This window comes from Malania oleifera, chromosome 4 (assembly GCF_029873635.1).
Source record: "Malania oleifera isolate guangnan ecotype guangnan chromosome 4, ASM2987363v1, whole genome shotgun sequence".
NCBI classification, from domain to species: Eukaryota; Viridiplantae; Streptophyta; class Magnoliopsida; order Santalales; family Ximeniaceae; genus Malania; species Malania oleifera.
Window position 1 is genome coordinate 39,036,865 of NC_080420.1, and position 17,314 is coordinate 39,054,178.

General features: G+C 36.0%; 1 protein-coding gene across 1 annotated transcript; it reads right to left on the reverse strand.

Moving 5' to 3' along the window:
* Nucleotides 1–2,896: 2,896 nt before the first annotated feature.
* Nucleotides 2,897–6,491, reverse strand: LOC131153130 (LRR receptor-like serine/threonine-protein kinase RPK2). The gene has a single exon (XM_058105208.1). The coding sequence runs from the start codon at nucleotides 6,234–6,236 to the stop codon at nucleotides 3,087–3,089; it is 3,150 nt and encodes a 1,049-aa protein (XP_057961191.1). The 5' UTR covers nucleotides 6,237–6,491; the 3' UTR covers nucleotides 2,897–3,086.
* Between the last annotated feature and the right edge of the window lie 10,823 nt (nucleotides 6,492–17,314).

Genomic DNA, 17,314 nt, shown 5'->3' on the forward strand with positions numbered 1-17,314 from the left:
CTATTTCTATGGCCCGTACACCACCGTAACCATTTACAATTTCCATGGCCTGTACAACACCATAACCATTTACAATTTCCATGGCCCATACACCACCGTAACCATTTACCATTCATGCATTCTTTTTTATACTTCCAGAGAAATTAGTATAATACTACACATTTTTAGTATAACCCCATGAAAATCCCAACCAATTTAATAACAGAAATAATCTCATGTCACATGGTTTAAATGCTAAATCTTACTTTAATAAATTGCCTAACGAAGATTTATCATAGTATACTCGAATATGTTTACCTGTAAATAAGGGTACGATCATCTCCATAGTTTAGATCAACTTAAAATACATATTTTAATAGAAAACGGAGATGATGAACCCTACTCACTTTAATCTTTTCCCAAAATACATGTATAAGTACTAAAACCATCTATTTCATACACATGCTACCTCGAGAAAATACAATGTGATGTTCCTGTATCCACATACTCAATTTTAACAGGTTGGATTTGGAAATACAATTAGCATAATATTCCTAGAATTATAAATTTCGATTTAATCGGTTCAATTTCGAAAACAAACTGACATAATCTATTTCCCTTACCTGTTCCTCAAAATATGCCTAAAAAGCTCGGAGAGATGAAACCCTAGGTTGCTTCAACCTTACAGTCGAGAGGTAATCCAACAAGTGGAGAGGAGAGAGTGACGACTAGAGAGCGAGAGAGAGCTCGGGAGGGCTTTAGAGAGGAGAGAACACAAGAAAATAAGGAGAGAGAAAGAGAGAACCGAAACCCTAAGAGAGAGAGAGAGGTTCCCTCCCCCCCCCCCCCCCCAAAAAAAAAAAAAATGAGCTCAATCCAATTTATAAAAATGCTGTCCTGCACGAAACCGTCGACGGTTTGACCTTTAACCAAACAAAATCCTTGTGTTCACATATATTGACTCTCGGTTGTTCTGGAAAACCGTCGACGGTTTGTTCCTGAGCCAAACCGTTTTTCCTTTTTCTTTTCCTTTCCTTTTCTTTTATTTATTTTCTTTCTTTTTCTTGGTTCGGGTTCTTACAATAGATGACAGAAAAAATACAAGTAAATTGAATAAATGGCGCTCTCATGTTATGTGTCATGACCTCACAGTAGGCGCGTAATATGGAGATTTTGACCATTAAAGATAATACATATGATGCTTCATTGGGTTTGACTAAAACTGTTCCATTTGATATTAAATTCCCCTTGAAATTAATGCAATGTGGATTAATCTCAACTGGAGGTGTGGATCCCATAAGAGAGGCGTGACCATTCTTACAACAACATTAAAGATTAGATAGGAGAGTTTGTTATGATCCAACATTGGGCTAGTAGTAGGGAGAGTTTTGGATGAAAGAAAATTGAGCACATTTTTTCGGAAAAAAAAAAAAAAAAAGAACAATAAGGTTATGGTAAATAGGGGGGGTGGAGGTTGGACTCCAAAGGGTGCCCCAATTTATAATTGCAACTCATTATGAAAGAGTAGTTTCCCAAGAGAGAGTGGGGCATAGATGACAGAAAAAATACAAGTAGATTGAATGAATGGTGCTCTTATGTTATGTGTCATGACCTCACATTAGGCGCGTAATATGTAGATCTTGACCATTAAAGATAATTTAGGCTTCAAACATACGAGATGCCTTTTATGGGGTTAAAACGGTTAGATCCAATAAGATAATACATATAATACTTCATTGGGTTTGAAAAAAACCATTCATTTGATATTAAATTCACCTTGAAATTAATGCAATGTGGCGTGGATCCCACAAGAGATGCATGACCATTTTGATGACGACGTTAAAGATCAGATAAGAGAGTTCGTTATGATCTGACATTGGGTGAGTAGTTGGGAGAGTCTAGTCATTTAAGGATTGTTTAAGCTTTAATCACATAAGACACCCTTTAGATGACAAAAATGTGAGGTCCAACTGGAGTTGGATGAAAGAAAATTAAGCACATTTTTTTTCAGAAAAAAAAAAAAAAAAAAAGAAAAGAACAAGAAGGTTATGGTAAATAAGGGAAAAGGGGGGGGGGGGGGGGGAAGAGGTGATGGTTGGATTCCAAAGGGTACCCCAATTTATAGTTGCAACTCATTACAAAGGAGTAATTTCCCAATAACCCATCATGGGTTTTATCTCCCATAAAGTAAAAGTTAATCCCATGTTAATTTGGATATAAAATTCCTCTAAAATAGGAGTTACAGGGAGAAAGAAGGCAAGTAATACAATTAGCCATATAGGTCATTATCATTTTTCTTTATATTCCTACATTAACTTAAATATAGGAAACTTTAGAGGCCATTGGAGGTCTTTCAAGCTCTTCTTCTATTCTATAATTGTGGGTGCAATAGACAAATACTAAATAGCTTTTGGTGCAAGAATTGAAGTCTGATCCAGGCTAATTGTTGCATTAGCACTAAAATACTAACACAATGTTTGGAATCTTAGAATTTAAACTTTTGATCTAAATGTGTGTTAATTTAGATAAAATGCAATACAAAATTTATTAAATTTCATTTAAATTCACACACATCTAAATCCAAAACTCAAAACCTAAACTGTCAAAAATATTTCTTTCAGTCTTTGGCACCCACTTTTTGGACAGATTTGGTTTACTAAGATTGGAAAGGGCTCCTTTATTTTTCTTGTCAAATTTTACATCCTTCCAAACCAGAGAAGAAAAATGACCCTGAACTCTACATTAGGGAATGGCTTCAATCCTTATCTTTACTGATTTTGATGCGTACTACAACTAGCAAACAACAAAAGTTCAATAAAAAATATAATTTAATTTACCTGAATGGACAATTAAGAGCTACCATCATTTTCCTGTATCACTCAAGTCAAATTTCAGATGCAAAATGGACTAAGGCACATGCATAATCGCAAGTTCTCAAAATTTCTCAGCTCGGAATAGCATGAACAACTTGCTGCAGATGCATATAACAAGAGAACATCAAACTGGATCTAACAGAGCAGCAGAATACGGGCAGGTGGAAATATACAATTTACATTTATGTTAACCTACCAACCTGATAAGTATTGTTTGGAAGTTTTATTATCTAGCTAGCTCAATGGAGATCGAAGTTGCTTCAACCGCTGGACGACTTGCTTCATTGTCGGCCTGATAGAAAGAGACTCAACTGTACACAAGACAGCCAAATGCAGTGTCTCAACCAGTTGATCATGGGGACCTGCATCCCATAGTCCTGCAGTGAATACTTCCTTGGCTTGACCCTGCCGCAATAGCATGGACGCCCATGAAACAATGTTGAACCCATTACTTTCTGAAAAAAATGATGGATCCAAGGCTTTCTTATCAGAGATCAATTCCAGCAGCACCACACCATAGCTGTAAACATCAGCCTTCTCAGACACCCTGCAAGTCATAGCATACTCTGGTGCTACATACCCAAAAGTGCCTGCTACACCTGTTGTTGCATGGGTTTCAGAGGTTCCCAAAAGCCTAGACAGACCGAAGTCAGACAAATAAGCATTTAAGTTATTATCCAACAAAATATTACTTGGCTTCACATCACGGTGTATGACCCGTGGAACACATTCATCGTGCAGACAAGCGAGTGCTCGGGCTATATCCAAAGCAATCTTGTGAAGTATCTTCCAATCAACAGCGCTCGATGATCTTTCCTTTATAAAATTTTCCAAATTACCTCCAGGCAAATAATTATAAATTAGGAACATCTCCGTTTGACTTGCATGATACCCTATTAAAGTCACAAGATGAGGATGTCGGATCCTTCCAAGAGTCTTAATCTCGGCATGGAACTGCTGAACACCCTGGACAAACCTTCCGACTGAGAGCCTCTTTACAGCCACAAGGAACCCAGGAGAGATTTCAGCCTTGTAAGTAGCGCCAAAACCTCCATTCCCAATGCAGTTGCCAGCACTGAAATTCCCTGTTGCCTGAACAACATTATCAAATGTCAATGGAACCTGAGTGTTCATGAAAACTGTAATTTCCTTCAATTCTGAAACCTGAACCCTGTATTTTGGCATCCACTTTCTTGTGAAAAAAAAGAGGAGAACTAGAGCTAAAAGAACGGAAATAATGGCTGATGCAGATATTATGGATGCAATCTCAATAGAATTGATTCCATTACTCCCACTTTTAGAAACATTTCCAGATGGGGAAGCTGCAGAATTACTGCTCAACAGCAATCTGGGATTATTAAAGGAGGCACCACCAGGGGGAGAGTTTGAAGGTAGTTTCAAAACTTCAGGTGAGTGTAACTGCCCAATGGCGGCAGGGATGGTGCCAGTCAGGTTGTTCCCAGCCAAGGATATATACTTTAGGCTTTTCAACCGACTGAGACTTACTGGAATTTGACCCTGCAATCTATTCCTACTCAAGTCAAGAACAACAAGAGATTCCATATCCCCAATATTTTCAGGTATCGAACCCGAAATCTCATTCTCAGAGGCATCCAAAAATTTAAGAGATCTGCACATTGAGCCAAGCTCTGATGGAATTCGGCCAGAAATTTTGTTGGAACTGACATTGGCAATCATTCCACTCAAAGTGCCACATTCTCCAAATAAATGTCCAGGAAATGATCCAGTGAGCTGGTTTCCACTAGCAAGAAATGCATAATTAACCTTCTTTCCAAATCTCTGCAGTGCAATTGGGAGCCTTGGGATCGGACCGGTGAAGTTATTCAAAGCAAAATTATGGATCACAGCAAGGCTGGCATTGGAAAATGGCAAAGAGGTTTCAAGATGAGTTACAGACATAGAGAAGGACAAATATGCAATGGATGGGTTGTATGGTTGTATAATATTAGACTTCAATGAAGCTATGTGGGGGCATATGCTGCGGTTGAAACTGGGGATGGATCCAGACATGAGGTTCCTACTAACATCGAAAATGATCATGCAAGGGACAGGAAGTTGCTCATCAAGCTTACCAGCGAGCTTGTTTGAGCTCAAATTAAGAAAATGGAGGTTTTTGCATCCTCCAAACACACCGTTCATTTCTCCAGTGAAAAGGTTTTGAGCTAAGTTTACCATTTCCAAGCTCTCACAACTGCCCCAATTGCTGGGAAGCTCGCCTTCAAGTGTTGCTCCAGGTGCCCAAAGTATTCTCAGCATCGGAAGGGTTGTAATTTCCATAGGTATTGAACCTTTGAAATGATTGTATTCCATAGCAGCAAATGGCCTGGTTAGCTTCCTGCATGTTGGCAGCCTATCAGTGAGGCTCGAGAGAATAAGGACCGACAATTTGACACAACCTCCAAGCTCTGACGGGATAGGTCCGTGAAGTCTGTTTCTTGAAAGATCTAGAACTTCAAGCTCCTGAAGCAGCCCAAGCTCATGAGGTATGACACCATCCAACATATTAGAAAACAACAGAAGTGTCTGTAATCTGTGACAACTCCCCAAGCTGGAAGGAATCCCACCATTTAAGAAATTACTTGACAGATCGACATGCTCGAGATTCTGACAACTGTTTCCAAACACGTCAGGAACAAATCCAGCTAGCCGATTAAGAGCCAAATCAAGAACATGTAGCTCCGGAAAACTACCAACAAACCCAGGAATCCTTCCTTTCATTTCATTGCCGGCTAATTTCAAAACTTGTAAACCCACACATTTTGAAATCGAAAAAGGAATCTCCCCAGCAATTCTATTAAACCGAAGATTAAGAACCCGCAATTTTCTCAACCCAGAGAACACCCGAGGCAATTCCCCAGTAAACGAATTGCCCTCAAGATCAAGTAGTTCCAGTTTTCTTAAACCCCAGATTTCTCTGGGAATTTCACCACTCAAGTCATTAAAAGGAAGTGATAATACCCTAAGTTCAGCAAGCTTCCCAATTAGCGGAGTCAATTTTCCCACCAATTTCCCATTCCTAACAGAGCACCCTTTTCTGATTCCAAAGCCATAAACTCTGAACTGCGAAGACTTGAAACAGGGAGAAGTCGGGGACTTACCTTTGCCGCCATCGCCGCCAGTAATATTGAGCGAGGAAACCCTAGATTTGGAGTCGCAGTAAACGCCGGGCCATGAACAGTGGTCAGAATCAGAATCCCACCTCGAGAGAATGCCGGACGCGTCAGAAACGGAATTCTTAAACTCCAGAAGTACCGATTTTTCCGGCAACAACCCGCCGGAGACAGAACCCCAAACATAAAACAGAAACAAGATTAGGGTTCTAGAAAAGCTGCGATCACATTTCATCTCAAACAAAAAACACATTTTCCGTCTGAAGTTGACAAATCTAGAGACCACCCAGACCACAGAGCCCAAGAAAAAAACACGCAACCCTTTTCTCCCCTCCCCCTCCCCCACCCCCCCTCTCTCTCTCTGTGCTCTGAAAGAGAGAGACCCTTTCTTGCAGAGAATCAAAGGCAGTGTCTTCGTTGTTTGTCGCAGCAAGACAAGACCCAAAAGCTGTTTCTGAAAACGCGTTTTCGTGTTTTCCACCGTTCTATTTCAGTGTCTGATTTCCAGGCTCTCATCATCCTGTTCTTATTTTCCCTTTTTTATTTTCTTCCTGAGTGGGCCCACGTAGACTTCGCCGGTCTGTGGGGCCCATTGGGCCCGTCAATTAATGCATCAGCCCGTCAACACACGGCGGCCCACCAGGTTGGACCAATTGGGCTTGCCTTGCTTCGTCTTCACGTTCGTCCCCACACGATGTGGACATTTCCAGCTGGCAATTTTGTCTCCTTCCAACCCAAAAAAAAAAAATCAAAATTGAAAATAAATAGTAAAAGAGAGACGTGAAATAATATAATGAGCATCAAATCCGCATGGCTCTGGGGTGGCGAAATTAAATAATTATTTTTCACCACTTATTATATTACCAAAAGAGAAGTCCAAAAAAAAAAAGAGAAGTTAAATAATTCTTAACTACTAAATTAAATATCGTTCATTGTTTTTAAGTAAAGCAACTTTTTTGTTAGTTAATTTGAAAAAGCATGACAACAAAGAAAGCATTATTATATGTACATATAAAGAGTATTTCCTTGTTTATTATTTTCTTAAAATATATATTTGATAATGCTAGCTCAATAGTAAATTAATTACAATAATAAAATATATTATATTTTATAATTAATATTAGTTACTTATGCCTAATTAATTTATAATTATCTATGCGTTGCTTTGTGACATTTTAATACATAGAAAAATATGAAATTGAATTATATTTCTTGCATTGCTATTACATGTATAATCAAATAATAGTGTCTGTCTTGTGATCGTATTCAACACTTTGCATTTTTTATTTCATGTGTTAGGTGATAAAATTGTACCTTTTAATTTTTATTTTAGAAGTAAAAAGGCGAAAACATAAAGTAAGGGAATTTTTAAAAATTTTATTGTGAAAATAAGATATAAATTTATGATTTAATATTTAGAGAAATATATGTGGAGTGCTAGGGTATTTTCGAATAGCCGATAGCATTTCTCAATATAAAATAGTGTTATATTATGTCGTAATAATATATATTATTATATTAAATTATGATCGGAAAATGAAATTTTATTAGAGAAAGTCTATAATTTTGCAAATCAAACTCAATTTAAAGTATTGTTTTCCAAACAAAGTATCTCTTAAAAGGTAAGAACAAAAAATTCAATAACATGTCTTTTGTAGAAGATAAAAAGAAGGGAAAAGATTTACCAACCCTATTTAAGGTCTTAATGATGGCATTTTGCCTCTTTAGGTTTAATTTTTTTTTCAAAGTGCATTGATTATAGTCATAGATGAGGATTATGCTTTATAAAATAAATTTCTATATTCATCATATATATAGATTTAATAATAAATTTGTCACTTGTTATATAGCCTCTATAATTATTCTAACTTTTCAATAAACACTCAAAACATAATTAGGCGCCTAACCAATTATATCATGTCACATTACCTTGCCAATACTTTTACAGTAGGTTGCTTGCACCAATGTCATTAAACAGGTATACTTTATATCGTGTCACATTACCTTGCCAACACTTTTACAGTAGGTTGCTTGCACCAATGTCATTAAACACGTATACTTTGAGATTTGACTTAGTTGTTAGATCAATCTAATTGGTATATCAAATTTAAGGTCAAATTAGTGAGCCGACAATAATATAATTAAATTTTTTATTATATTTTAAATAAGTTATAAATAAAAATGAATTGGTACTATAAACTAAGTATTGATTAATTCATGATCACATTTAAATCTCAAATATTAAAAACCAATTTCAAGTCTCTAAATCTAAGTTTAGTTTTTTTCACATATTATTAAAATAAACAGCGTAAATAAAATATGTTAATTGTAACAAGCAAGGTCTTAACTTGTAACTTTCATCGATTCATTCACATTTTAAGGTTTGAACTTTCACAATTTTTCCTAATTTAGTTTTTTTTTTTTTTCTATAAATCTTTTGCAACGATAAGGTCCATCTGCCTATGCATTTGGTCATATTTTTCATATATGAGAATGGACTGAAGTGAAGAAAGAGAAATTATACAGGGGATTTGTCCCTTCATGGTATCCATTTGCCTATTTTTCGGATATGGAACATGTGGCAAATGGGCCTATCTCCTACACATATGATGCTAATAAATGTGGAAACCACAACCATATGTTTCGCATAGATAGTATTCAACCAATCATTCACACTTCATAGGAGGTGACAACCACGATGAAAAAAATCTTAGACGATCTACAAATTGAGATGAGACATTGGATGAAGAGGATGTAGAGAGATATGTTTGAAAATTCAATTTTCACAATAGAAACACCTATAGAGGCATTTATTGCCATTTGCCCACAATTCTCCTATGGGCATGGCCAAACCATCACCTATAGCTATTAATGTATTCAGTTAGGATATTCTTTTATAAGAGGATGCTGAGGGGAAAACCCTATGCGCTCCACAATTGCCACATAGTTGTATCTTTGTTCTTGATAATTTTTGCTAGATTTAGCAGTATGGGGGGCAACATAATCTTTTCCTAGAAACCATCAACTATGAAGATCATGTGAATGGTTTATAGGTTGATTGTATAGAAGAAGATAAAAAGATCGAGCCTACTATTGGCCAACATCATGAAGAGTCCTTGGCGGTTGATCAATTATATATGAGAAAGATTCTTATTTGGCTAAATACAAAGAATACTATAACTCATTTTTTGCCTCAATTAAACCTTGTTGATGATGAAGACCAAAATGATCTTGTGAATTAAGATTAGCTCAAGTTCGGTTTGGAGGTTGGCAAGTTCATTGACAAAAACTTTGATCCAAGCAAGGAACATCCTTTGGTCAGACATAAATTTTGTATCGAGTGATCCTCTTCCATCCTCCATTCTTATTCGTTCAAAACTTATTCCAAGTTCAATATTCTAGAAGTATCACTTATAAATAATTTGACTTTTTGTCCTAGGAAAGGTAATACATTCTTCACAACCAAAATATTTAAACAATAATAATAATAAGAAGCATACTTACTCATTAGCAAATTATAAGTGTCACTTAATGGGGTAGTGCTCTCAATAAGAAGCATGCTATTCTTTGCCCATCAATGGCTCTCTTATACAACATAACATATATAATAAGTGTTCTACAATTTTTAATTTTGCATTGATAACACAATTTAAATAAGGTTTTGAAACAAGTAAAAGAAGTATTACATGTTATGTCTAACATGGAAGCACATTAAATAATAAATGTAAATATGTCTATTGTCTTCTAAAAAAAAATCAAAACTTCATATCTGTAAACATTGCTACAATAAAAATAGAAGAAAAAATATAAAAATTAACACATGTTAAAATGTGACAATCCCGCTCCTATGCATTTTTCCTAGGTCTCTTGTAGTTGTAGACCCTTATTAATTAATTTAGTTTTCACTAATACGCATTAGAGGCTGTTCAAGTTAGGGGGGATAGATTAGACATTAAATCCATAAACCATCCCATACAGCTGGGTTATGTAAAATGAGAAACCATCAACTGAATCATAAATCATCCAAAATCAATTTTCAGATTTGTTCAATTCGAATTGGTCAGATTAGGCAGTTTGGGATGATTTTTGAACACCTTGAATCTAGTGCTTGAGGATTCAAAGGAGTTCTTATGGAAATTATAAATTACAAAAGAGGAGAAGAGATGGATTTTCCTTCAAAAGAAGAAATAAAGTTCTTTTAAGTTTTCAAAGAAGGGAAGAAAAAATCATAATTTTCGCATATTCTATAAGAAAGGAGATTTTAGTGGCAATATATATATGGACACTCTATGTAACGCCCCCGAACCCGCAACTAGGGTTCAAAGTGTTATTTTAAATAAATCTCTGATATCACAACTATCATACAAGCAGCAAAAATCATTTAAAACTCTAATACATTGCCAGAGTACTAAAACTACCATAGCCACATATGTATTTCCATGTTAAATATATTACATCCCAACATAAACAAAAACATGATAAACTAGTGTCTCACTTATACATACAATAACTACAAAATCTAAACCCAACCTCGAAACTTGCTAGGCTTGATTCCCTGTAGGTCCTGAAAAATGAAAGTAATTATTCGGGTGAGACACCTCTCAGTAAGATGGAATAGATTATCATCAATGTGTGGCAAATGAGTTTTAGTATAGGCAAAATAAAACCGTTAATTTAACTTTAGAGAATACGACATTTATAACTGTAACTCACATCCATAATTGTAAATTACATATTTACCCGCAAAACATAACTATGGGTCAACAAATAGTCTCATTTACATAAATTTACATAACAAACAGTAAGATGATCTCCTCATTCCTGCCAACGTCTTACTGCGTGTAATAAACAATATAACGACCTCTTCATTTCCTACCAATGTTATATTACAAATTACATGCTCAATAATATAATGACCTCCTCATTTCCTGACAACATTATATTGCAAATTACATGCTAAACAATATAACAACCTCCTTATTTCCTGCCAATGTTATATTGCAACCCTTTTCAACACTTCCATAGTATATCACCATGATTTTCACAATCTTTACATTATACACATTATCTCGAGTATCCCGTATAAAATCCATGCTCAATATATAACCACATCTCTAAATACAATCATAACTAAGTATAAAAACACATTCCTATATAAAATCACATTTCACTATATAATATCATAAAAGATATTCCAACCGATTTAATTCTGCAATTATAACAAATTATTCTTGTGCCACACAATCTGAGTGATAATTCATAATATAATAAACTCAAATCATCACTTTCATATGTCCAATTCTTTAGAAAATCATTTATAACATTCCTATAATCACATGCTTCATTTTAATCGATTAACTCCAAAAACAACTGACATAATCTATTCCCCTTACCTTATCCCTCTAGTGGTGTCTACTATGCCCAAACAATGAATCCACTCCAATTAAAAGGCCGAGGCTTGAAACTAGGACCCAGAAACAGTGTTTATCCATCAATTTAGTTAAGAATTAGAGAGAAATTGAAGAGAGAGAGAGAGAGAGAGAGTGAGAGAGGAGAGAGAGAGAGAGAGTTTCCCTAAAAAAAAAAGAGCTAACTCTTATTTAAAAGCATGCTGGCACAAAGGAAACTGTTAATGGTTTTCCTAAAACCATCGACGGTTTGGTCACTTACCCCACCTTTTTACCACATTTTTACATTTAACGTGTCTCGATAAATCAAAACTGTCAACGGTTTTCCCTAAGCTTACAAACCATCGACGGTTTGGTCCTGTACCAAACCAAATTTCCCTTATTATTATTATTATTATTATTATTATTATTATTATTATTATTATTATTATTATTATTATTATTATTATTATTATTTTCAGGTCTCTACATCCTCCTCTTCTTATAAAAATTTTGTCCTCAAAATTTGCTAACCCATAGTTATCGCAACCTCCTTTGGAAATCACTGAAATGTTCGCCCGACTCTAGAAACAGCCGGTGGCCACCCATATAGCGCCTCATCCCAAGTTTTTTACTAACCTCATAAAACCGTAGCTTGTACCTGTGTTAGCTTTACCGTGATCTCAAGAGGGGGGGTGAATTGGTATTTTTAAAATTTATCTCCTAAGTATTCCTCCTAATAGCAGTATGTTCACAAGCTTATGGTCAATCTAGTACAAATAATGTAAATATACCAGAAATTAAATAAAATAGTTTAAACAATCACACAAGCACCAGAAAGCAGTAAAGAGAGGATGACACGCAGATATGTTATCGAGGTTCAGCCAACTGCCTACGTCCCCGCCTTGGCTAACCAGCACAAGGATTATCCGAATATCTTGCTCACTTAAATGTGTGAAGCGGCACCAATGCAAACTAGGTCAAATTACCACAGGGCTGACCTCAACCTTTACACCAATCCTTACCTGACTGGATTACCACCCCTTCAGGCCACACCTAAAATCTCTTTGATATACAATCAAAAGTTACAATGTATGGGCGCTTTCACGTAAAGCAAATTTGTACCAAAAATGCGCACAATATCACATACACCACAGATGATTTAATAATGTAAGCTCAGTGTGGTCTAAGTAGTTTAACTCTCAAAGATGTTTTCTATCAGTGTAGTGAGTACGTGAGAGTATCAATAATAATTTGTGTATTTCAAAATATTCAATTAAACGTGTTCACACAGAATATCAAAAAAACCTCAAGAATATCAATCAATAGAATGTCTCAATCACATGAATATGTATATGCTTGGATTGCAAGATATATGTAATCTTTGTATTTCAGCAAATGATATAGACTTGAATGGATATTGCCACAAAGATTAATATAACACACACAAATATCTTTTCAAAAATATATCAATATGAATACCACAAGATATTTGAGTACCTTTGAAAATATTTTTGCAAGCCAAAACAAATACAACCTTCCTAAGTAATTGCAATGAGAATGCAACACTCAGAAGTTTAGCAAAGTGTTCTTAAGATAGGCTTATGAGAAAAGCCTCCTAAGAATACTTAGGTAATGCTCTCAAGAAAATCGATTCAAGCAATCAAAGAATAAGAGAGTAAAACCTCAAAACAATAACACTCAAAAACACTTACAAATGATACTGAGATGAAGTAGGTAAGTTTGAGTGGATTTTGAAAGAGTATAAGCAATGGGAAATATTTAGCTTGAGAGAGAAATTTTGATTTTGGTTTTTGCTAATCCACACTTAATTCTCCCAAATGAAGGAGTATATATAGAGAAACCAAAAATTTTGACCTTTGGGGACCTATTAGGGATTATTGGAAAAGTTTAATGACATTTAAATCAATTTAACCCTGTTTAAAAATGATTTAACCGCGGTAAAAATCAGGGCAACCCGAGAGGTCCGGTCGACCAGAAATGTTTCGGTCGACCAAGACTCATAAGGTTCAGTCGACCAGGGGGGTTTTTGAATCGAGGGCTTGGTCGACCGGAAGTGGGCGATTTCCCAAATTTTCGAGGTTTGGTCAACCGAGCCATTTTGAACTGCCTGGTTTGGTTGACTAGACTGCTGGGAATTTTCTCAAGAACCCTCTGGTCGACTAGGTAGTTGGAGAACAAAAGTTCTCGATCGATCGGAAGGTCAAAATGTTGACCCCTAGGTGGTTCGGTCGACTGGGGTCAAATGAACTGTTAAGGGCTCGGTCAACCGGACCGTGGTCAACATGTTGACTCGGACCAATTTTGGTCGACCAAGAGGAAATGACCTGTGTGGTTCGGTCGACCAAAAGTACAAGACTTGTACATTTTTGTCCTTTTTCAAGCATGCAATTACCCAAGTCAAATATTCAAACATATGTATGCATGAGTGAGTGTCCTAGGGTAATTTGGTCCAAAATTAAGACACTGAAAAAGTCCAGTGTCGGTCAACCGAATGGTACACGCTAAGGTCATTTTTAGGTCACTATTTGGTTTGAGCTTATAGATTAAACCATGCATGTGTTGTGTGTGCTTATTACAAACCAAATAACCTAATTTACTATTACAGACCAAATGTGCAAGAGGAATATATATATATATATATATATATATATATATATATATATATATATATATATATTACAATACTAAATAAAAAATTTGTCTTCAGTTCTTCATTTTCTCCATGTGCATGTGTATTATGATTTTGACAGTTTTGGTTGCTGCACATATTCTCAAGCACCCATTAGATATATAATGAGTATTTGTCATAATCAAAATCGGGCGTGACCCATGAGGTCAACAACCTGTCTAAGTACCGCCAAGATTCCCATAGGCATGACCACCGATAAGTCAACACCTAATAGTTGAGTTCCTACCCCACACATTTCAATATGTTCCAGAGACATGAACGAATGCTTTGCTCTAAAATCAAATAAGACTATTGCTTACTTCGAAAATATAACTGTATTACCTGCTACCATGTCATCAGCATTGTCTGCATTACTTGGGTAAAACACGCGCCTAGCTCCCTCGAGGTGCCTGACTGTTTCCCTGATACTGGTTTGGAATGGGTGCATCATTTGATGGCTCACAACAGTCTCGTGCAATATTGTTGTACCTTCCGAACCAATAGCAAATAATTCCTCCAACCCGAAAATCACCCGAATGCCTCATATTACATTTAGGACAAAGAGGATGGAATGGATTACCTTGATAGGCTTGATTCTCCATTTCTTGCCTCTGGCCCACATTATCACTATCTCTCCTCCATGATCCTTGACTGGCATAAGCTTGAAAACCTGGAGGCATAAGCCTTTCCCTTTGATCCGACATCTCTGCACTTCTCTGCAAGTTCATCTCCAACATCATGGCTTTATCCACCAACTCCCAAAAGGTTTGAACTTGGAAGGTCACCACCTGTTCATAGATCCTCAAACTTAAGCCTTTCTCAAACCTTCGCGCCTTCTTTGCCTCATCTGGAATCAAATACGAGGAAAATGGGGACAGCTTCACTAACTTGGCCACATACTACTGCACGGTTAAGTTCCTCTGTGTCAAGTGAGTGAACTCCTCCGCCCTTACATTCTTGGTGGAAGCGAAGAAGTACCAATCAAAGAAGAGCTCCTTGAAACCGTTCTAGGTCAGAAATGCTGGTCCTGGCCTCTGATCTTCTAGTAGCTTCACTGATCTCTGCCAGCGCTTAGCCTCCCTAGTCATTTTAAAGATGGCATATAGCACCTTCTGTTGATCTGTGTAGTGTAAGACTGCCAACAGCTCCTCTATCTTCTGAACCCAATACTCTGCCACGATCGGGTTAGATCCTCTCGCAAACGTTGGAGGATTTATGTGGGTAAATTGCTCGATAGTACAACCCTGGTATGTAGGTGGGTTGTTCTGTCCCCTAGAGTCCCACCTAATTTCCACCATAACTTGTCGGGCTAAACTTCACAGCACTGTAGATGTATCAATGTCATCCTCACTAGAAGCCCCTAAGTTGCTACTCCCTCTAGCATCCACGTCCGCAAAACCTAACAACTTAAGCTCTCATACCACTTGTAATGCCCTAAACCCACAATTGGGGTCCAGAGTGTTATTTTAAATAAATCTTTGATGCCACAACTATCATACAAGAAGTGGAAACCATTTAAAACTCTAATACATTACCAGAGTACTAAAACTACCATAGCCACATATGTATTTCCATGTTAAATATATTACATCCCAACATAAACGAAAACATGATAAACTAGTGTCTCGCTTATACATACAATAACTACAAAATCTAAACCTAGCCCCAAAGCTCGCTAGGCTCGATTCCTTGTAGGTCCTGAAAAATGAAAGTAATTATTGGGGTGAGACACCTCTCAATAAGACGGAATAGATTATCATCAATGTGTGGCAAATGAGTTTTAGTGTAGACAAAATAAAACCGTTAATTTAACTTTAGATAATATGACATCTATAGCTGTAACTCACACCCATAATTGCAAATTACATATTTACCTGAAAAACATAACTCTAGGTCAACAAACTATCCTATTTACATAAATTTACATAACAAACAGTAAGATGATCTCCTCATTCCTGCCAACGTCTTACTCCGCGTAATAAACAATATAACGACCTCCTTATTTCCTGCCAACGTTATATTGCAAATTACACACAAAACAGTATAACAACCTCCTCATTTCCTGATAACGTTATATTGCAAATTACATGCTAAACAATATAACAACCTCCTCATTTCCTACCAACGTTATATTGCAACATACATAATAGACAAAATAATGACCTCCTCATTTCCTACCAATGTTATATTGCAACCCTTTTCAACACTTCTAGAATATATCACAATGACTTTCACAATCTCTACATTATTCACTTTATCTCAAGCACCCCGTATAAAATCCATGCTTAGTATATAACCACATCTCTGAATACAATCATAACTCGGTATAAAAACACATTCCTGTATAAAATCACAATTTCACTGTATAATATCATAAAAGAGATTCTAACCGATTTAATTATGCAATTATAACAAATTATTCTCATGCCACATAATTTGAGTGATAATTCATAATTAATAAACTCAAAATTATTATTTTCATATGCCCAATTATTCAGAAAATCATTTATAACATTCATGTAATCACATGCTTCATTTTAATTTGTTAACTCCAAAAATAACTGACATAATATATTCCCCTTACCTTATCCCTAGAGTGGTACCTACAATGCCCAAATAACGAATCCAATCCGGTTAAAACGTTGAGGCTTAGAGCTAGGACCGATAAATAGTGTTTATTCTTCAATCTATTTGAGAATTAGAGAGAAATTGAAGAAACAGAGAGAGAGAGAGAGAGAGAGAGAGAGAGAGAGAGAGAGAGAGAGAGATAGAGACAGAGGCAAAGTTTTTCCCTAAAAAAAAAGAGCTAACTCTTATTTTTAAGCATACTAGCTCAGAGGAAATCGTCAACGGTTGGTCACTTACCCCACCTTTTTACCGCATTTTTACATTTAACGTGCCTTGGTAATTCAAAACCGCCAACGGTTTTCCCTGAGCTTACAAGCTGTCGATGGTTTGGTCCTGTACCAAACCAAATTTCCTTTATTATTATTATTATTATTATTATTATTATTATTATTATTATTATTATTATTATTATTATTATTCTTGTTGTTGTTGTTGTTGTTGTTGTTGTTGTTATTATTATTATTATTTTTTGGGTCTCCACCATCTACACATATTTGTCTTTTAATAAAAATGGGTCTCACATGTATGATATTTCATGGGAATGGGAAAATTAGTCATGAAATTTACCTCTCCATAATGTTCATCTATCTTTTTTTGGATACGAATCACATGATAAATGAATCT

Excerpts from the sequence above, each read along its gene's own strand:
- LOC131153130 (XM_058105208.1), bottom strand. The coding sequence starts at position 6,236 with ATGTGTTTTTTGTTTGAGATGAAATGTGATCGCAGCTTTTCTAGAACC.